This window comes from Urocampus carinirostris, chromosome 5, assembly GCF_059441175.1.
Source record: "Urocampus carinirostris isolate Australia breed hairy pipefish chromosome 5, RoL_Ucar_1.0, whole genome shotgun sequence".
Lineage (NCBI taxonomy): Eukaryota > Metazoa > Chordata > Actinopteri > Syngnathiformes > Syngnathidae > Urocampus > Urocampus carinirostris.
In genome coordinates, this window is record NC_142353.1 from 16,635,927 (window position 1) to 16,659,000 (window position 23,074).

Consider the following 23,074-nt stretch of genomic DNA (forward strand, 5'->3'; position numbering starts at 1 on the left):
GAGGGAGAAATGGAGAAATAGAAAGAGAGAAGGAAAACAAGAAACTGAGAAAAATAGAAAGAGAGAAGGAAAACAAGAAACTGAGAGAAAGAGAGGAGGGGAGAAAGAGAGAAGGGGAAAGAAAATGATAGAGAAAGAGAGAAGGGGAAAGCAAAATAGAGAGAAAGAGAAAAAAAAGAGAAAATGAAGAGAGAGCAAAATAAAGTAAAAAGACTGAGAGAAAAAGAGAGACGAGGGGAGTGAAAGAGAGATAATGGTTGAGAGAAAAAGGGAGGAAGAGAGAGAAAGAATATACAAGTACAGCGTTTGTGAGAGCCACCTGGCTTTGCCAACATCAAGTTGACATATTTCAACCTGCAGCTTGTTTTTCTCTTGCGCTTCACTGAGTGTTGTCGCGGGCCGCCTGTTTGACACCTGTGCACTAAAACATCTCAGTACGTAATCACGATAAAACTTAACGAGACTCTAAGTGCCCCTGAATTCCACAAAAAAGTTAACCTAGTATATTGTTTTGCTTTAATTCTGAAAGAAAAGGAAAAAGAAACACTAAGACAAACATACAACATAAGTTATTTAACATTAAATGGCCCCACGTTGGGCGCCATTTAATGTTGGAGAAATTGGAGGTTCGATAATCGAGAGAAAAGTCTTCTCATATGTGGATAAGGAAAATGGACAGGAGCCAGCCTCGTGGAGGGAGATACAACTTTATTGATGCGTCAATGAAGATCTCAGAGAGCTGGGAACATGACAGTGTTTTTAAAGCTGGTAGCGACGATTAAGCTTCGATTACACCCAGAAAGGCGGTCCTGTATCACGTATCAAGTACAGAGCGTCCCGTCCCTTGCACGCTATCTTTAAGGAAACTTAATGTCGCCAAGCGTATCTTCAAGGATGTCTACCCGACCTTTTCCCACAACTGTAAGCAAGTCTTTCTACATTTCTACATGTATGCAAATCTATTCTACAAATGCAAGTGTATTTACCACAACACTAGTAGATTAGAGAGAAAGAAAAAGAGAGAAAGAAATAAGACAAAGCGAAGGAGAGAAAAGAGAGAGGGTGGGACAATGAAAGAGAGGAAGGGAGAAAGAGAGAGAGAGAGAAGAGAGAGAGAGAGAGAGAAGAGAGAGGGAGAGAGAATGTGAGAAACAAAAAAGATATAAAGACAAATAGTGAGAGAGGGGGAAAGAAATAGAGAGAAAGAATGATATCCAAAGAGAAATAGAAAGAGAGAAAGGGGGAAGGAGAGAAAAGAGAAGGAGAGGAGAGAATGAGAGAAGGGGAAAGCAGGAGAGAGCGAAAGAGAGAAAAGGAAAAATGGAAGAGAGAGCAAAAGAAGGTAAAAAGACACAGAGAGAGAAAGAGACAAAGAGAAACAAAGAAAGAGAGAGAGACACAGAAAGTGAAAGAGAGAGACACGGAGAGTGAGAGAAAAAGGGAGGGAGAGAAAGAGAGAGAGAGAGAGAGAGAGAGAGAGAGAGAGAGAGAGAGAGAGAGAAGAAATACAAGTACACCGTCTTTGTGAGAGGCACCTGGCTTTGGCAACATCAAGTGGACATATTTAGACCTGCAGCTCGTTTTTCTCTTGCGCTTCTCTGAGCGTTGTCTCGCGGGCCGGATTCAATCCCTTAGCGGGCCTGATCTGGCCCCCGGGCCGCATGTTTGACACCCCTGGTTTAAAACAAAATGCTTATTCTTCCAAACTTTGATACAGTTTTACATTATAGTCCTCGAATTCAGTGTTTTTTAATCAGTGTGTCGGGGCACACTAGTGTGCCATGAGACCTTGTCTAGTGTGCCGCTGGAATTTGCCCAATTTTATCTTTCCAAAAAATCAGGCCATTATTCAGTATTTTTACAATCTTCAGACGAGGAACTGTAATAGTCATCCATATCAGTAGGTCATCCAAATCAGTAGATTTTTATATACTAATTATATACTAATTATCTGCTCATGAGGTAGTACAGTGAAATATTTGACAACTTCATTTTCAAACATTTTCAACGGACTGTGTGCCTTGGAACTTTTCTATTTTCTATAAATAAAAGTGTACCTTGGTTCAAAAAGGGTTGATAAACACTGCTCTAAATCATGACGTACAGATAGGAACAGAGGTTTTAGGGAAAGAGAGGCGAACTGGTAAAAAGAAATATCACAGTAAACAGTTTTGAACCGGGCCTGGAAACGCGTTGCCTATAGCAAATTCATTCTTTACGTAACATAACTCTTCTCTGACGTCAGTTCATTAGATTTTTCCACAATCCCCCCACATTGATTGATCAGTTGTTAATTAGTTCTGCTTTAGAGATTTGGGATTACAGTATGGAACACTTAAATGATTTTTCCCCCTCCCCCACCACCTTTTTCTGTCACTGGTTCTCATTAACTGACTGAAGCGCACTGAGTAAAGTCTGTAAATAATTTATGACCTTTCGACACTGTCTCTAGCTTTAAGTGACTTTTGCGCATATTTAACACATATCACTTTCCACACTTTGATTCTGTCAGGTTTTTTTTACAATTAAGAGCAGTCCAAGTGCTGTTTAAAGAATGTTATACTGCTTCGGACAACATGCATTTCTGATACTATACTAAATTGAAAGCAAGGGGGTCCGTATACTGTGCATTTAGCAGCCACAACAATTGAATTTGAGTTTTGTCAATTGTGGAGAGAAGTTTGGATGTAAAATATTCGTGGGGGGGGATTTTGTAAGGTTTATTGTTCTATATTCTTCATCAATTATCCATTATCGGTCAAATCATAAAACGCTACAAAGCCAAGGGGCCGAGACACTTGCTCTCAGCCAAGAGGCCGAGTCAAGGTCCTAGCCACAGAGCCATGCAGCGATCAGTGCGGATGCACCGTTCATGGAGGTACTGCAATACACCAATTTTGCTTCTGCATCAGATTACAATTCAAGTAAATCATATGCAACTGGCCTACTTCATATTTCATGCTAAGTTTCTTCACTCATGGTACTTTCAAGCATTTTTTAATTGTTAGTAAATACATTTGAACCATCTTTAAAGCCCCAGTGTGTAATATTTGACCACTAGACGGGACTGTTGTCGAATTTGAACGAAAACAACTCTCACAGGAAGCAGCAAGATGTCAGACAAACATAGAGGCACCTTAGTTATGGATTCCACTGTATGAAATAAATACACATTTTTTTACATAAGAAATAACATTGGTATGATAGTTAATGTATTTTTGCGCAGTACTCAAATCGATTTTTGTTTGTTTTTACTGAATGAAAGCTTTTTGCACCATTAGAAGGCACTAATTATTACACCCTGGCTCTTTAAGTATATACACCAGGATGCCTCGTAATACAAAAATCTCAACCGATATTTGAGGTATGATGATGAAAGGGACTGTGTGTATTATTTGACTTCCAGATATCGCTGTATTGGGTAGTGCAACTGAAAAGGATTGGTAAAAATCACTATGAAAAATACAAACTACAGAGACTCAAAGGGACCTTATTTTTAAGGTTTTGTGTTTTTTTTTTAATGTGAACGTTTTCAAATAGTAATGTTATATGTAATAGCTATATTACTTCTGTGTATTTTCAACTATTCAAAACTGTCAATGGCATCACTCATAAACATATTTTCTTTCTGCTCTTACTTCTATTGCTATGTCTTTATACCTGTAGAATATAAAACCATTACTGCGGTATGAAAAAATGAAATATTAGAAAAATGTCTGTTCTGCTTATATTACCAAACAATCTCATCTCATTAGCTACACCGCTTATCCTCAGTACGGTCGCGGACGTTACCAAATAATACATGTTTAAATTTACCTTCATTCATTTTAAAACAAAGGTATTAAAACCGAAACATAGCTAATTATGACAACTTTCCTTGTTCCATTCGATGCAACAATAAGATGTGAATTTTCACTTACCCTGATGACTGACAAGTGTCATGATGACTCATTACATTCACCTGTGCCCGCTCGTCTGGCCACAGCTGCTGCTGGCTACCTGATTGGTTCCCCGTCCTACTCAAGCCCAGTCCTTTCACTTGCCTGTTGTCAGTCCATCAGCGAACTTCTGTTTTCACAAGGCAAGCATTTTTTACTCTGACTCACGTCGGTCTCATTTTGTCACCCGTTTTCCACTCGTCTCCTGCTACGACCCGTTTTTGTTTACCCCGACCACGTTTTGATCCCCCCTCCTGGCTTGCGACTCGTTTTTTGACCCCGACCACGTTCTGATCTCCCATACTGGCTAACGACCAGTTTTTCCGTCTAACTACGCCACGGTCTCCCACTCCGGAAGATCCACTTCCGCATTCGGAACACGTTACGGTCCCGTAAGCGGCTTGCTTCCCGCGTCCAGCCAGCACTGGATCGCTGGCGCTGCCTTTCCTCTATATTTCAATAAACTTGTGAGTAACATAACGCATCTGGGTCCTACTTCCGTTCTGGTCGTGACAACGAGATCCTTCTATACTGACATTTTTTTTTAACAGGTGTTTCATCCAAATATATTTTGTTTTGTCCCAAAAGCATTCAGACTTATGTAATTAAGATCTAGCAAAGCCTTGAACAAGGACTATTTCAGATAATGTAAATAATTCAACAGTGCTGTACAATATGTACTTTATGTATTTATTTTCTTTTTTTCCTTTGGAGTTGTACATTTTTGTTTACTTTTTTGTTTATTTTCTTTTTGAGATGTTTGAGACTTGTATGTTGCTTGAAAAGGAACAACAATAATGCAAACAAGCTCTTGATTTGTCTTGAACAATGAAATGATTTAGTAATATGCAGGGGGAAATGGGAAATTCAACATACATAGCCGCAAAAAAAATCTCTCTCTCTCTCTCTCTATATATATATATATATATATATATATATATATATATATATATATATATATATATATATATAATTATGGAACTTTAGGGAAAATAGGTTGAGACCAGTGTTCCCTCTAAGCTGCGCGCATGCGCAATTTCGCACATTCTCGGCGCACAAGAAAATCTAGCCAGCGCACAAAAATGAGGGGCTCAAAATTACTTAAGAAGCGACTTAAGTCAAAGTTTCAGTGCATGAAGGTAAAAATACACGGGTTCCTCTGACGTTGTGTCCTAAATGCGGTATTTTGAAGTTGAACAAAGTTGAGTAAAGTTAGTAGAGTATGTCGAGAACTGGCTTCTTCGGCTCGGCTCACTAAATGGAACCGGCTCTTTCGGGTCCTAAACGGCTCTTCAGGTTGTTTTTGCTTCTTTAATCCCAACATGACCAAATATTAAGTAAAATTATGCACAAAATGACTTAAAGGAAAGGGGGAATGGAACAAAAAAGAAAAAAAAATACCAAAATGAAAAAGTAGTGAAAAGCTGAGAAAAAAAAGAAAAAGGAAGAGAAAAAAGAACGAAAAATTTAGAAAAAAGTCAGAAAAAAATAAAAGAAAGAAATGGAGAACAAAAAGAAAAAAGTAACAGCTCAGAAAAAATACACAATGAGATTTTTTTTAAAGGAATTTTAAAAAAAGTAGAAAAAAACAGGGAAAAAAGAAGAAAAAGTTTGTGCATTGAAATAATTTCCAATTATATCAAGTGAATCTTGTTGCCAACATTGTACTTCCACTAAAAAATGTGGTTAAGTACAGTTGTAAGATACAGAACTAAATAAGCCCCTAAAAATGTTAATATTATGCGACAAAATATATCAGGAAATAAAAATAAATGGATATCTTGTGAACGAATTGTAAGAATAAACGACGTTTGTAGGCCGTACAACCTTTGCAATAGTACATGAGTCAATTCATTCAAAAGAGAAAAATAATTTAGCATTGCCGGAAACTCAGCAAAATGTAACTTGATGTCAAGTTTGGGACATGTTTGATGATTAATTATCTTGCCACACTTGGGATTATGGTGGCTCACTGTAGTTTTAAGCGTTGCTCACAGACTTTGTGTGAACGCTCAGACCCGTGGAAAATTAGAGGGAACATTGGTTGGGACCAGGGACGTGCAGTCAGGGGAGGCATTTGAGGCACAGCCTAATCATCATGTAAATCTACTAAATGGTTCCATTTCATAAGTGTTACATTTTTTATCTAATCTAACCTTACAATAATTTCGATCTTTCTTTTCGAAATCGCTGAATTTTCACTTTATATTATGAATATTATGAATACCATTAGTATGTAACATATTACTGTGCTTAGCATCCGCATATTGCCTCATTGCAAATGGCAATAGTGAGACCAAGGATTCTGACTTGGCACACACACACCTCAGCCTCAAACAATTATATTAGCAAACCGACTTAGAGTCAAGCCATCGGGTAATTTTCTTCTAGTTTCATGGACTTATTTCATCATGAAGGTTTTCTTATCTATTGATGCTTTTATTCAAAAGAGCAGTATGTTACATATTGCTGTGCTGAGCAGATGCAGAGTAAAGCACACATTTATCTGGCTTATGACAGAGGACAGTAGTGAGACCAAGGATGCTTTATTCGAAAGAAGCTTCACGTATTGCTCTCTTGCTTTGTCAATCAAATGATGAATAAGATGTAGGTTTAAATGTAATTGCTTTATAGTGTGCAGGTGTTCCCACTAAAACCATCTTTAATGGTGGAAATATTCATGTTCCTTTACTTCTCCACCTGACCTGTGCATGTGCATTAAGAACACCGTAGTAAGACCATTAATAATGCATGAAATGTTTTTCTCCGTTCCCGCAGGCAATAATTAACAGCACTATCAGTCCCAACATGACGTTCACAAAGACCTCACAGAAGTTTGGCCAGTGGGCCGACAGTCGAGCCAACACCGTCTACGGTTTGGGATTCTCCACTGAGCATCATCTCTCCAAGGTACCGCAAACTGACTTTTTCTCTGTCATGCACACAAAACCACAACCATACGCCAGATTTTCCTTTATGGTCCTCCCACTTCTCCATGGAAGACAACGACATCTACATAGTTTGGCAGTTTATATTAGTGAGGATTCTTCTTGGAAGTGTAATTGATGTTGTGAATGTACCGGGCCATGGAAATATAAAGCCAAAGCTGATGTAGAGTAGTGTTTCCCAACCTTTTTGGAGCAGAGGCACACTTTTTTTTTTCTAAAAAAAAAATCTTGAGGCACACCGTCTATTGAAAAAGTTACAGTAGTTTCATTTTTTTTAAAAGCTAAATTGACAGTACATACGCTCCCCTACTTACGACCATTGGGCTTACGCAAAAAGGTAGATACGAACGTGTTTTTTGGGATATCGAAAAATATCAGGACATTACCTTAAGTTAGATTTTGTACTGTAGTGCTTCTTTCCGCCACTTTGCGCTGTGAGAGGTCACCCAGCATCCACCCCGAAGAAGAAATCCGGCTTTTACTTCCGAATTTGTGTGTAAACACACTGCATTTTATCTCTAGCGCGCTACTAACTTTGACAATTTTATTTATTACTATCTCATGCATCCATTCAATATGGTTGGTGTAAAGTGTAAAGAAAAGCCGTTTCTTTTTAAATAAAAGTGGAATAAGAAAGCTTGATGCGGTTGAGAAAATAGTTCGCTTTTTTTTCGTCCACTTTTTACCAAGGAGGAGGAAGTCGCCTAACTCTTCCAAAAGTATGTTAAACTTAACTTTATTTATCTTTATAGTCAAGTCAAGTCATGTTTATTTGTATAGCCCTTAATCACAAGGAGTCGCAAAGGGCTTCACGGACCACAGAATGTCAATGCCTAATGTGTAGCTTTGTTTTTCAGTACTATACTTTATTATTCATCCTGCTTTGTAACGTTATAGAGCATATTATTTTACGAAATGTTTATTTTTTAGTACAAAACAATACAGGTTAGTTATACAAGCCTTAAACATACTTATATAAACCTTAAACATACAAAATATAGCACTGAAGCAACTTACGAACAAATTCAACTTACGAACGAGAATTTTGCGATAAGTTTGGATCTTGCTATATTTTAATCCTGCTTTTCAAGTTTTACTACTGTATTTTACACACTATAAGGCACATTTCATTATAAGGCAACCACAAATAATAGTCTTTTGTGAAATATTTTTCATATATAAGGCACACTGGACTATAAGGCACATGGAATTATAATACAGTTGTTGCTTGATTGAACTACAAAAAGACCCCGGAATGCATGGAAAATACATGTAAAGTTTGATTTAAATTAAAAACTTTCATAAAACATAGACAATCCTTATGACACCTGGTTTTACTACTAAAATGAATGAATACATTCATAAATGTCCCAAAAGCCAGTTTCTGTAGCCGGGGATCGTCGCGCCAAGGACCCCTCCCTTGGCTGCTACCCAGCTCTCTGCGCACCCGACCCCTTTGGCCCCTCCTACAGGTGGTGAGCCCATGGGAAGAGGGTCCCACGTCGTCCCTTCGGGCTGTGCCCGGCCGGCCCCCGTGGGTAAGGGTCCGGCCACCAGGCGCTCGCCAGCGGACCCCACCTCCAGGCCTGGCTCCAGAAGGGGGCCCCGGTAACCCGCGTCCGGGCGAGGGAAATCGAGGACCAAAGTTTTCTCTCATCATTAGGGGTCTTCTGATCTGCGTTTTGTCTGGCCACTCACCTAGGACCTGTTTGCCATGGGTGACCCTACCAGGGGCTTAAAGCCCCCGACAACATAGCTCCTAGGATCATTGGGACACACAAACTCCTCCACCACGATAAGGTAGCAGAGATCCGCCCAGACTTCATTAAGGCTCTGGATGTTGTGGGCGTGTCATGGTTGACGCGCCTCTGCAACATCGCGTGGACATCGGGGACAGTGCCTCTGGACTGGCAGACTGGGGTGGTGGTTCCCGTCTTTAAGAAGGGGGACCGGAGAGTGTGTTCCAACTACAGGGGAATCACACTTCTCAGCCTCCCTGGTAAGGTCTATTCAGGGGTACTGGAGAGGAGGGTCCGCCAGGAAGTCGAATCTCGGATTCAGGAGGAACAGTGTGGTTTTCGTCCTGGCCGTGGAACACTGGACCAGCTCTATACACTCTTCAGGGTCTTTGAGGGTGCATGGGAGTTTGCCTGTCCGGTCTACATGTGTTTTGTGGACTTGGAGAAGGCATTCGACCGTGTTCCTCGGGAGGCCCTGTGGGGGGTGCTTCGGGAGTATGGGGTACCGCACAGTCTTATCCGGGCTGTGCGGTCCCTGTATGCCCGGTGCCAGAGTCTGGTCCGCATTGCCGGCAATAAGTCGGATTCGTTTCCGGTGAGGGTTGGGCTCCGCCAGGGCTGCCCTTTGTCACCGATTCTGTTCATAACTTTTATGGACAGAATTTCTAGGCGCAGCCTTGGCGGGGATGGAGTCCGGTTTGGGGGCCTCAGCATTGCGTCACTGCTATTTGCAGATGACGTGGTGCTGTTGGCTTCCTCAGCCCGTGATCTTCAGCTCTCGCTGGAGCGATTCGCAACCGAGTGTGAAGCGGCCGGGATGGGGATCAGCACCTCCAAGTCCGAGGCCATGGTTCTCAGTCGGAAAAGGGTGGTATGCTCCCTCCGTGTCGGGGAGGAGGTCTTGCCCCAAGTGGAGGAGTTCAAGTATCTTGGGGTCTTGTTCACGAGTGAGGGTAGGATGGAACGGGAGATCGACAGACGGGTCGGTGCAACGTCTGCCGTCATTCGGACCCTGTACCGGTCTGTCGTGGTGAAGAGGGAGCTGAGCCGAAAGGCAAAGCTCTCGATCTACCGGTCGATCTACGTTCCTACCCTCACCTATGGTCATGAACTTTGGGTCATGACCGAAAGAACTCGATCCCGGATACAAGCGGCCGAAATGAGTTTCCTCCGCAGGGTGGCTGGGTTCTCCCTTAGAGATAGGGTGAGAAGCTCAGTCATCCGGGAGGGACTCGGAGTAGAGCCACTGCTCCTCCGCGTTGAGAGGAGCCAGTTGAGGTGGCTCGGGCATCTAATAAGGATGCCTCCTGGACGCCTCCCTCGGGAGGTGTTCCGGGCATGTCCCACCGGCAGGAGGCCCCGGGGGCGGCCCAGGACACGTTGGAGAGACTATGTCTCTCGGCTGGCTTGGGAACGCCTCGGGGTCCCGTTGGATGAGCTGGAGGAAGTGGCTGGGGATAGGGACGTCTGGGCTTCCCTTTTAACGCTGCTGCCCCCGCGACCCGACCTCGGATAAGCGGAAGACAATGGATGGATGGATGGATGGACATTCATAAATGGTCACTGTACCTACTAACCCTATTTACAATTTTATCGACCCTATTTTCTGGCACTGCAGATTAAAATACGCACTTCCAAATTTGTGGCCAATTTGAGGGTTTCAGATGCGTCTTATAGTCCAAAAAATACAACATATATTTTTTTATGTTCCTGTCAAAAAGTAACAAAACTAATACTTAAAATGAGCAAAAATTGTTCTGCCAATGGATCCCTTTTTTCATAATGGTTCATGGTGCCATTTTGCCTCGAACCAGACTCAGGCCATGAACTGTGAGCAGTGAAGAAGGCTGTAAAGAGTTGCACCCTTTTTCCCATGTGGTAAAAATAATGATTAAAATCAATAAAATTATTCACAAGTCTTTTACTTTATTTCATATATTTCCTCATTTTTTTGCAGGGCAATCTTGGACATCCTTATCAAACAAACAAACAAACAAACAAACAAAATGAGTTATGAAATATACTTCATAAGCAGATGTTTAATACAAAAAAAGAAAACAACAAATGTAATCTGCTGCCACCTACTAATAAGGATGAATGGTATTTACTCATCTGATAACTGGAAAAAATGATTGATAAAGGAAAATGGGATGCTTTTTTTGCAAAGATAACATTTGGCAATTTCCTGCAAAAACATCCATACAAAGGGCATTTCCTGCTTCACATTCTATGTTTGATGTTATGATTAGCTACTACAGTGGTCTCCCCCCATCCCTCAATAGCTGCTCTTAATAGTACCCATAAATCCCATCACCTTTTCCCTTTATGTTAGTTACATCCAATGGTTCACCGGTAGATGTGAGAGCACGATTTTCTACACGCTGATTTGGTCCACTAACCCTCAAATTTCAAATGAAGGTAGACTTTTATTGCAGGACAGTATTTATGCTCTCCTTACCTTTTCGGTAAAGCAGTCATTGATAATTCTGTCTGTATCTGACAAGTCCATTATTTTAAATACCCTGAGTGTATCATGTGACTAACCCTTTCAGCAGACTTGCAGCCTGAGCTAAAAAAGATAAGAAAAGCAGTTTATATGAGCAATAAATCACTACGCTTATGTTTATTGGGCTGCTATTAATGATCAATTACGTCTCTTATCGTGAGATTGAATTGATTTTTTTTTCTTTTTTACTCCTGAAGCTATTTAGCTAACATTTTGTTTCACAAGTGACTTTTACAACTTTGATTTACAGAATTAAAATACAATTACAACACAGTGCTGGATACCTATCGTCTACCTTTATATATGTTGGACCTTCACAATGACAAGATGAAATAAATCAATATTGCCCAGGAGTCTTCAAACTATGGCTAAAGGTCCTCCAATCGTTTTTAGCATATACTGAAAAGGATAATTGCTTCTGAAAAATGATGTGGTATCAATCCAAAACGCAAGACAGTTTTAAACTAACTTAAAAATCTACTTGGGTTTCGTCTTAAAACGAAACCTAAAACAAGGATTTTGGTTAGCTTGGAAACTTACTGTTAACAATGTCATTTTTTGTCAATTGCCCTCACCTGCGCTCACTCGTTCAGACCCAGCTGTCACTCGTTCCCTAATTAGTCCTCCTCCTATTTAAGCACGTCATTCTCGTTCACGCCTTGTCAGTCCACCAGCGAACCTCTGCACATGCAAAACAAGCACTTTTTTTTACTCTGGCTCCCGTCTGTCCCGACCTGTTCCTTTATCCTGTATCGATCCCCTTTTCTTAGCTTCCCGATCGTCTCCGGTTACCTGACTTGTTCCGATCTCAGACCACGCTCCGTCTCCCGTCCTGGCTACCCGACTCGTTCTGATCTCCCGACCACATTCCGTTCTCCCGTCCCCACAGCCAGACTTGCTTCAGATCCCCGACCACAATTCCTTCGCGAGAGCTTCCCGCTCCACCTGTCCTGAGAGCACCAGATCGCTGTCTTTTCCTCTCGCCCGATCTCTTAATAAAGCATTGTGTGAAAAGTTACGCATTTGGGTCCAGTGCTTGTACCAGTCATAACAAACAATGACAACACTGTAACAGTGGTCCTTGTGTCCTTTCAAATTCACTGCTGTTCCACGGCCCGCACGAAAACCACACTGCTCCTCCTGAACCAGAGATTCGACTTCTTGATGGACATCCCTCACCAGTACCCCCAAATAGATTTACCAGGGAGGCTGACAATTTTGATTCCCCTGTTGTGGGCACACACTCTCTGGTCCCTCTTCTTGAAAAGGGGGACACCGTCCAGCTCTACACACTCTGCAGGGTCCTTGAGGGTCCATTGGAGTGTGCATATCCGGTCTACATGTGTTTTGTGGACTTGGAGTATAATAATAATAATAATAATAATAATAGGCATTCAACCATGTTTCTTGGGGGCCCTGTGGGGGGTGCCTTGGTAGTATGGTTACCAGACAGTCTTACCTGGGCTTTGGGGTCCCTGTGTGTCCGGTGCCAAAGTTTGGTTCACATTTCTGGCAGTAAGTCGGATTAATTTCTAGTGGGAGTTGGACTCCGCCAAGACTGCCCTCTGCCACCGATTCTTGGCGGTGAAGGAGTACGGTTTGGGAGCTTCAGCATCTCTGCTTTTGCCAGAAGATGTGTTGCTCTTTGACTTCCTCAAGCAGTGATCGTCAGCTTTTACTGTAGCCATTCGCAGCAGAGTGTGAAGCGGCCAGGATGATGATCAGAACCTTCAGGGTTCTAAATTTGCTGCTTCCTGCTTTTCTAATGCAGGTTTTTTTTCAATCAGTGTCCCAGGTCACACAAGTGTGCCGCGAGACCTTCTCAAGTGTGCCACAGAAAATTGCCCAATTTTATCAATGCAAAAAGGCACATTTTTCAATATCTTCACTTTTTTCCAGAGGTCAGCTAATTAACCATGACATCCATCCATATCAGTAGGTGGCAGATGATTGCTTTCTTTTTTATTTTATATACTAATTATCTGCTCGCGTAGTACAGGGAAATATAGTTGTATTGAGTTTATAGTTTAGTAGACCAACAAAATAAGGAGAGAAGATTTCAATTAATTTTGAACTTGCAAGGAGAACAGGTGAGGACTGTAAAAGAAATCCTCACGATGCCAAATTTGTTTTAAAAGCGCTCCCCTGAGCCCTTTCTTTTTATCAAATCTCCTAGGCTACAAAAGCGTCTGGAAATCAAAGAACAGCAACCTCCTTCATTGTCTGACAGTGACAAGGATGTTAAAAATGCTTAATGGTCAAAATAATCAACAACACTAAGATTTAATAGTCAAGACTATCTTTTACTAAAAAAATTAAAAACCCAGTGAAACATTTTTGTTTGACTGACAGCTATTTTTTGGATTATTTATATTATTTATCTTATTCTCCTAAACCAGAGTCAGCAACCTGCGACTCTAGAGCGGCATGAGTCTCTTTAGAGCCACCCTAGTGGCTCTCTAGAGCTTTGTCAGAAAACGTTTCATTAAGAAAAGTTAAGAGAGGAAAACAAGATCTTTAAAAAAAAAAAAATTCTGTAGTAGGACGAAAACGACTCAAAACATTTTTAACATTTTCCAATTCTTTAAAAATCTTTCCATAAAATATTTGATGTTAAGTGATGAAACTTTTATGTATGAATCCTACTTTTGTTTTTTTGAAAAAGGCTTGTAATTTTGTGGCCGCTCAAGACATGTTTCTGTTGTTTTTTTTCATCTGTTATGGCTCTTTCAACATTTGGAGTTGCCATTCCCTGCTCTAGAAGAACAAGATGCAAATATAGTGAAACATGAAAACAGGTCACAAATATAGTCATATCTCAAATTGTAGAAAAAAATATTAACCAGAATGAATAACAGGTTACCTCCTGAGCCACGGTAGTAGTAAAAACTTTATAGCTGTACTGTCAACATGATAAATAAAGCTTTTAAAAAATCATAAAACTGGTCAGAGGAGTTGATTTTTAAAATATTTTTAAGGACTGTGTGCATAAAGATTTTTTTTATGAAAAAAGTGTGCCTTGGCTCAAAAAACCCACTGCTCTAATGAATGCTGTTGCTGTCGTATAAATGTGTGTGTGTCCTACTAGTTGTTTACCTGCTACTGTATATTGGAACGACAGCTGTGAAAAGGGCATTGAAGACAACCTAATTCACTGTTGTCTCCACGTCCAACACGGTCCAACTAATGCATTTGCTTTAATGAGACCAGAGCTATCCTATTGCTTCAAAGTGGAATGCTATTGAGTTACTGGCTGCCTTTCTACAAATGGCAAACTTGAGATCACCTCCAAAGTGCCGGTTACACTTTCAAACAGAAAGGCCTCTTGGAGAGGTGGGCGGATCGATTCAAATCTCGATATTATTGATAGTAAGCAAGTACTTGGATCATATCGATACTACTGTCCTCGGATCGATACTTCATAACGCTATCAATTTTCTCACAAGCTAGCTTGTCTATGTAGATAGCCAGTGCTGGGCACGTTACTTAAAAAAATTGATTAGTTACTCACTACCTCTTTCAAAAAGTAACTTAGTTAGTAACCATGTGACTCAATAGTAAAAGTAACTAGTTACCAGGGAAAGCAATTACTTCCATTACTTTGAAAATAAGTTGTTGTAGGTCAAAGAATTTGAAATTTTCTGAGCAATTTTTGTCATGAACCAGACCAGGACCCAAATGCGTGACCTTTCTCACACAAGCCTTTTATTCTACGGGAAATGGGGAGTCATGCACGTTACGCAGCAGTCTGGCGTGGAATGATAGGAAGCCAGAGGCTGACGAGATTGATACCAATTGCCCGAGCAGATATCAGACAGATGGGGTAGATTCTGGACAGGGCGGGACAGGGATTGATATCAAAACAGTATATTGAAATTAAACAGGACAAACTAGACGGGAACGAAACTAGAAACCGATATTAAACAACGGGACGGACAGGGTTGATATAAAAACAGAATATCGATATTAAACCGGACAAACTAGACGTGGACGAAACTGGAAACCGATATTTAACAGGACAAAAATAAATGGGAACAATACCGGACAGGAAATACCAACAGGAAACAGGACCGAGGTTCGTTGTCGGACTGACAAAGGAAGAGTGAAAGCACTGAGCTTAAATAGACGGAAAGCCAATCTGTCAACGAGCCGCAGCTGGCGCCACACGGCGGGCCAATAGGGCGCCATGGCAACCGTGACAGTTTTAGAGTCTGTTGAATAGAGAAGAACAGAGAGTTAGTTATGTTATAGAGCCTTGTCAAATGAATGGACCTCACCAGTAACAGATTTATCCTAAACAGTAAACACCATAATAAAATAACAATCAGCAGTAAAAATTATAAAGTGAGTTCAATAAATTAAATCTAACTTGAATGATCTGTTGTAGAGATGGGAATTCCGATTCTTTATAGAGAAGCCGCTTTTTCGACTTGGCTCACTAAAAAGAGTCGGCACTTTCGGCTTCCAAATGGCTCTTCAGGGGTTTTCTTGGTGGTTGTTTAATTAATATATTGCCAATTATTATGACTAACTTAAGAAGGGGAGAAAAAAGGCAAAAATAACGTTAGATGTTCTCACTGAAAAACACTGGAAAAATAAATTAAAATATCTATAAATATATATAAAAAAAATACGCAATAAAAAGCAATTTAAACCTTTTTTATACTCAATAAATTCAAAGTCAACAACACAGAATCTCTGAAAAATGCATTTTGACCAAACACAAGAGAAAAACACCGTCCTTAAGTGAAGCGCCTCTCGATTGGTGAGTAGCTGTCTCACTGACTCAGCCCTCATTCGCCTTTAGTAAATGCTACATTGGGAATGTCTAACTTTATGCTAGTGGCTATTTTGAATGGTGACATGATCCGAAAAGACGTGACGTAAACAATTCGGAAGAGACGGAACTCAGCATCAGGTGTCCAGAAACACGCTGTTGGTGTTCTGTGGACAAAATAACGCGCCGCTATTGACCGTCAGTAACGGCGTTCTAATGGCAGAAAAAGTCATCAGTTAGATGACCCCGGTTACTGAAAAACTTACCCCGTTACGTAACGGGGTTATTTATAACAGCATTGTTCCCAACCCTGTAGATAGCGCAGTCCTTCTCTGTCTCACCTAGCCACCTCACTCACTCTAAGAACTTTGCCCGAGTGTGCGACTCACAGGGATCTTTAAGCACCTCTCCCAACCTGGCCAAATCTGTGCATCCACCTCTAACCAGAAGCTAAAAACGACAGAGGCAAACAGGACGTTCAATGTCGTGTGGTCTTTTTTTCAACTATAGAAGAGGACAAAACCAGTTGTCAATTGTGTTGTCCACACATTTACATAAAACCATGAAAAAGCTCACCCTACAGAGAGCAACATCAACTCGATGCTGTTCCTGGACAAATACCTTCAATACACTGCTGCCATGGCAACAAAACCAATGAGAGAAAATCAACAACTTATTTGCATTACTCAGTCCAGTTTCAAATTTTTGTGCATTTGAAAGTGTTTCAGTTTCTAGTTGACATTGTTATACAGTATTTGGAACTTTGTTACATCGCTCCTTTTTGGTTTAACCCACTTGGCTTTTGTTATGAAAGAGTTTCAATCGAACTTTTTCTATTTTTTTCCTCTTTCTTTTGAAGGTTGCAGTGTAGTTATCTAATAACGAATAAAACATTTTTGGTTCCTAGAATTTTTGTTCTTTGTTTATCATGATTCTATTTAGCTCAAGAGGGTGAATTCAATTATTCAATGATCATGACATTTACAAGCAAAAAGTATTGATTTTGGATTGGTATTGATTGATACTACCATGTTTTTACTTGGATCGGATTGATACCAAAATATCCAGTATCGCACACCCCTAGTCTCTACATCAATGTAGACTTTATCTTAATTAAACTATTTAAATGGAGCTTTTTACAGGTTTGCTGGATTTTTCTACTGAAATGGTAGATCAAGATCAATGACAAGTTGTAATTAAATAAGGATTCAAAACTAGAAAATGGTTGGAAATCTCCAAATTAAACCCCGTATTGGTTTTATGTCCAGTTTGCAGAGAAGTTTGTGGAGTACAAAGAAGCAGCACGGCTTGCCAAAGAGAAAAGCCAAGAGAAGATGGAAATGGCCACGTCGCCCTCCCAGGTTTGTTTAGTCAGTGCACATCATAACAAACACAAAACATCCTTGAACTTTTCTTACTCAAATATACAAAGCCTACAATGACGAATCTGGAGGACCCATCCCGCCATATGTAGAAAAAATTGTGTTGATGGATAAATATCTCCAAAAATATGCCACATTAATTAATGGAGACGTATATAGTCAAGTCAAGTCATGTTTATTTGTATAGCCCTTAATCACCAAGAGTCTCAAAGGGCTAAGTAGTCTATTTTGTAAAGGTTCTTGCACCATCAGGATGGCACTTTATAATTTTGTTGTGCATTTAACATGTTACAATGACAATAAGTTATGTTCTATTCTTCTATTTGATGTTTGGGTCTTCTCCTGCAAGTTCCAAATCTATCGATGTATTCTCTCCTTATTTTGAGTGTTTACTAAACTATAATTTTATTAGTACAGTACTGTAGTTTTTGGTCAAAGCACTCTTGACTAATTCAATTTAGAGTCTCAGACCTTTAATACCCAAATATATATTACATAAACGCTATTTATTCATTCATTTACGCATTTTGTTATTTGTTTTGTAATGAATTTATTTTTACACGTATTCTATGTATTTATTTATGTATGTATTTTATTGAGTATTTTGTCACAGCAAAATGAGGAGGTGGCCCAAACCCCTGACCTTTTCCCCCTTTTGCTTGATCAGTGATAGACAAATTGGCTACCGCACCAATTGACTAATAGATGAAAACCTCAGTCAGTTTAACTCGCCCGCTCATTTGTCTTCATAAAATACACGACACAATAAACAACAGAATAAATAATAAATAGCAAAAGAAGTAAATGACAAAAATATTTTAAAAATGGATGAATGAATAAATGACAAAATGCATAAATACATGGAAACGATGCATTTATGTCATTTTCTTAGGTATTACGTGATTTATTTATGTCTTCATTTATTCATATGGCATATATCTGTAGGTATGTATTTACAGTGTTTTACTCATTAATGAAAAACAGGAATATGATCCAGTTACTAGTTACTTATTTTAAAAGAAATTCAGTTATCCCCTAGATTCCTTAAATCCAAAAGTAGTGCGTTTCTCTGAAAGTAACCATCTCCCGTATTTTACGGACCATAAGGCTTTTTGGAGTCGACCAGCCAAAAAAATAAAAAATTACGAAGGAAAAAACATACGTAAGTCGCACTAGGAGTAAAAGTTGTATTTTGAGGGGACATTTTTTTGACATAAATGCCATCTTTAAATTCAATTTAAAATAAATTAGAGAACAACAGGCTGAATGTGTAAACGGTATTAAGTTACATTATTGATATGCCTGGTAATGTCAGTAACGACCTAACATATTAAGAGTCATTTGGATGAATCTAGCATAAAAAAACATGCTTACCAAACTATGCGGTTCACTCCAAAACACTTGATCCAAAGAAATCTTCATCCTCGGTGTCACAGTAGACGATGCGCCGCTTCCTCCCTCTGCTTCTATGTCGCTTACGACAGACTCTTGCTAACTCCAAGTCGCACCAGAGTATAAGTTGCACCTTCGGCCAAACTATGAAAAAAAATGCGACTTATATTCCAAAAAATACGGTAGTTACAAATTACCGTGTATGCTCGCATACATCCTGATTCCCTAAATCAGCCACATAATAAAAGAAATAGAAGAAAACTTTATACTTGAGGCATTTGATTTTTTTTTTCCAGGCAAATATAATTTTACGAATAAAACATTCCCAAATTCAGCACTCTTGTAGCGTAAATTCTGTGCTCACGTTTGCCAGACTGGTTTCCCATTTTTCTTGTAATCAGCTGCACTACCCTCCCCACACACTATTTACCATTCGCTACTGGTGATGCACAGACAAATATGCCCATCTAAGCTGACGATGATTTCATGATTTCAGTATTTTATTTTAGAGTAAATTCAGCTAAGATGCAGGTACAAACGTTAGGCAAATATCTCCATGAGGAGAAATTCAGCGTCCTTGTACTCTGTGCTTGAGCGGCTACAACTGCATTCAGTCGTACTTTTGGTTGAATATAAAACTCATTGTTATTTTAGCTGATTAATCGAGTGCTGTAAGTGGCAAAGTAAATGATGTAGATGTATCTAGTGCTCATGGGGCACTGTAATTCATGATCTGTATAAAATAATTTACTAATATAATGTTCATGCAGTAACGACAGTAGTTACCAAATCTTAGTAATAGTGCATTAGAGTACTCTTTACCGACTAAAGTTATTGCATTACAGGAACATGTTCTTTTTGTGACGCATCGGTTTCAACACTATTCATATTTAGATTTATTTCTACATACAGTATGGCAGTATTGGCCTCTACTAGCAGAAACGAATAAAGGCGGTTCCATAAATGCTTCATTTTTCCAGGTGCAGACTGATTTTTTTTTTAATTTTTCATTCGTGCTTTTTGATGGACTAGCAAGCAAGGAATACGTTGATTCATATAGACATCAGAACTGCTTAAGCTGACCTGCACTTTTGAACAGAAGAAGCAATATAAAAAAGAAGCCTACCTTGTAGTTTTACCGTTGCCTCCATTCCAATGTACAGTAACTGAGTATGGTTCCCTAAAGCTGTTGTCCCCTGGGAGCCTTTAGCTCTTAACACAGTTTAATGGGCAACTTTGTATTCATGAACTGAAATAAACAAAGCTGTTCTGGATGGCTAGTAACCCACATGTGGGAGTCTTCTATAAGATATTACATAAAACAAGTTGGAGGAAAATGTTTTAAAGGATATGTGCTAATCTCATCTCATTTGCTGCACCGCTTATCATCAGTAGGGTTGCGGGGGTGCTGGAGCCCATCCCAGCAATCATCGGGCAGTGGGCAGGGGACACCCTGAACTGCCAATCGCAGAGCTCACAGGGACAGACAACTCGCTCGCTCATTCACATCTAGGGACAATTTTGGACCGGCCAATCCACCTGAAATGCATGTCTTTGGAATGTGGGAGGAAATCGGAGTGCCCGGAGGAAACCCACGCAAGCACGGGGAGTACATACAAACTCCGCACAGGAAGTCCGGTAGCTGGATTTGAACCCACACAGGAGGTTCCCAAGACCATAGAACTGTGCCGCACACGCGCTAACCACTGCGCCGCAGTGCTGCTAGGATATGTGCTGTAGTTGGATATTTTTGCACCTAAAGTATTAATGCGGGCGGCACATCCCCACGGTGCAGAGGTTCTGGGTTCAAGTCTAGCTACCGCAACCTCCCCATGTGGAGTTTGCATGTTCTCCCCGTGCCTGCGTGGGTTTCTTCCGAGCACTCCGGTTTCTTCCCACTTTCCAAAAACATGCATTTCAGGTTAATTGACAGGTCCAAATTCCCCCTAGCTGTGAATGAACAAGTGAGTTGGCCAGTTCGGGGTGTCCCCTGCCCACTGCCCGAAGATGGCTGGGATGGGCTCCAGCACCCCTGTGACCCTACTGAGGATAAGCGGTGCAGATAATGGATGAATGGAAGTATTAGTGCAAGTAATGGGTAAGATCAGGCTTAAAATATTCAGCCCGACCCAACCCGAGTCGCGGGATTTTTAAATCCGAACCTGCCCAAACCCTACGGATCAACTTGAATTGCTAAACGATCCCAAAATAAACCAAAATCTTTAATTTGCCGCCAAAGTAAAGACGAAACTTTACTCCGGCTGTGCGTACTTCAGCGCAGAACTGTGCGTTTTGGGTTCAGGGTTTACTTTGGGCCTAGTCCTTCAAATCAAGTGTGCACTGCAAGTGCAGCGTCAGAATAACCGGTTGGGCGCCAAAGCGTGCGTCCCGGCGACATGCAGTGAACGAAAGTGAAACTGAACAAAATGGCACAGAAAAGAAAATCAAATTATGCAGATTACAAGCTGCAAATGGTGAAAGATTTGGCAGCGGGAAGAAAGTTTGTAAAGCTTGTAAGCTATTGGCAAGAGGCAAAAATGATGTCTGACGTGGGGGAAGTGGAAGGAGGAAGCCGCGCGTCTCTTACATGTTCGCAGCCTACTTCTTAAGGGGCTACCTGGTGCCCACAGTCACCATGTTGGAGACCTCTGCATTAGTGCATGAAAGCATTTGCTGCGATCCTTAAATGACTGGCAGAAGTTGTGCTCATTAAATCCTCCTTAAATGCCAACCTCATGGATAAACACTCTAGGTCAGGGGTTGGCAAAACGTGGCTCAGGAGCTGCATGCAGCTCTTTAGCGCTGCAGAGCAGCTCGCTGGCATTTTCCCAAAAATGTTTACACACTGAAAAATATTGGGGAGGAAAATACGTTTTTGTTTTAATATGATTTCCTGTGGGAGGACAAACATTACACAAACACTTTTAACGTTTTCCATTGCTGTAAAAATGTATGGAATAGATATTACATTTCACCAAGGAGCTGGTATAAGTTCGCGAGTGACAAGCTTAACTCCGCTGTATCGCTCCTTTACTTTCCACAGCTGTATTTGCTGACTATCGTTTATCAACCAGAGAACATTTGAGGAAACACTAATTAGGCTAACCATAATTAGCATGCTGTAATTAGGATGTTGTTATGGTGTTCTGTGCAGCCCTTTGAGACTTTTTGTGATTAAGAGCTATACAAATACACATGACCTGACTTGACTTGACTAAGTACAACCTTATTTTTAATAAGTAACCCAGAAATAACATAGTTATAACATGGCATTGTTATTTTAGTTCATGGGCTTCATTGACAAAAAATGTGTTTGAGTATTAATATTTATTTTTAGGAAACTATTTAAGAGAATATTATGTGAATCTGTTCATGTGTTAAACACATTCATTTATTCATCTTTTTTATGATTTTTTTTTACCTGAAATACAACAAACTAAATTCCAATATAGGGGTTTAATAAAGCAAATAGTCAAAAAATATGCAGTTTTTTAAGATAGCTATCTGGCTACCTTTTCAGCTTTGTAGCTAGCTATCTGGCTATCTCGCTAACATTTTATCTTTTTCGCTAATTACCCTTTGTAGCTGGCTAGCTAGCTAGCTTTATTTTTATTTTTTTTAGCTTTCTATCTGGCTATTTAGTTAGCTTTTTACTCTTTTAGCTAGCTATTTACCTCCCTTTTAGTTTTTTACTTGTTTACCTTTCTGGCCAACTATTGAGCTACCCTTTTAGCCATTTAGCAAGCCATCTAGCTAGTTGCTAATTTAGAAATTCATATCAAACTGGTTGCCCTTTGCACTAATTAGTGACAAAAAGTAGCTCGATGCTTAAAAAAGGTTGAAGACCCCTGATCCAGAGAAACTTTTCCCAAATAGGTTTGTATTTTTCTAGAGCCTTAGTGCTTAAAATTACTACTTTCAAATAGAATATGCAAAAAATAAAGCCGAGTCTGACATCCCTCACCCATTAAGCCAAATCCCAACAGCTCTTGACCACTTTGACCGAGAAGCGTTAGGAGTAACATGAGACATAATCTGTCTCTTATCTCCAACTTCCTTTTCGTTGGTTAGCGATGGACAAGCCCCGCCATTGTGTGCTCTGCACTGTGCACTCACTCGTAAGCCTTAATAGCTTTGTTTCATGTATTTGTAACATTTAAATGATTTGTCTCGGTTTGTATGGGACATAAAGATAGGATGCACTCGTTCTATTTTCCTAGCGTTGGAACGAGCTATTTAATGAGCTATCAGCAATGTGCTCGTAAAGAGTTCATCAGTGTTGGAGGCATCCGAGCAAGCGCCTACAACGCACACCTCCGTCATTTCCCCGGTGAACAATTTATGTATATGGAAAGATGATTCATTTATGAGGTACCTCGCCACATCTCTTAT

General features: G+C 40.2%; 1 protein-coding gene across 2 annotated transcripts in view; it reads left to right on the forward strand.

Annotated features, from left to right (window-relative positions):
• homer1b (homer scaffold protein 1b) overlaps positions 1–23,074 on the forward strand; it is a 78,658-nt gene that overhangs the window by 26,673 nt on the left and 28,911 nt on the right. For both annotated transcript variants that reach the window (XM_088336001.1, XM_088336000.1), the window contains 2 exons: positions 6,717–6,848; positions 17,177–17,269. In XM_088336001.1, coding sequence (XP_088192127.1) covers positions 6,717–6,848; positions 17,177–17,269 — 225 coding nt within the window. The remainder of the gene's footprint in view (positions 1–6,716; positions 6,849–17,176; positions 17,270–23,074) is intronic.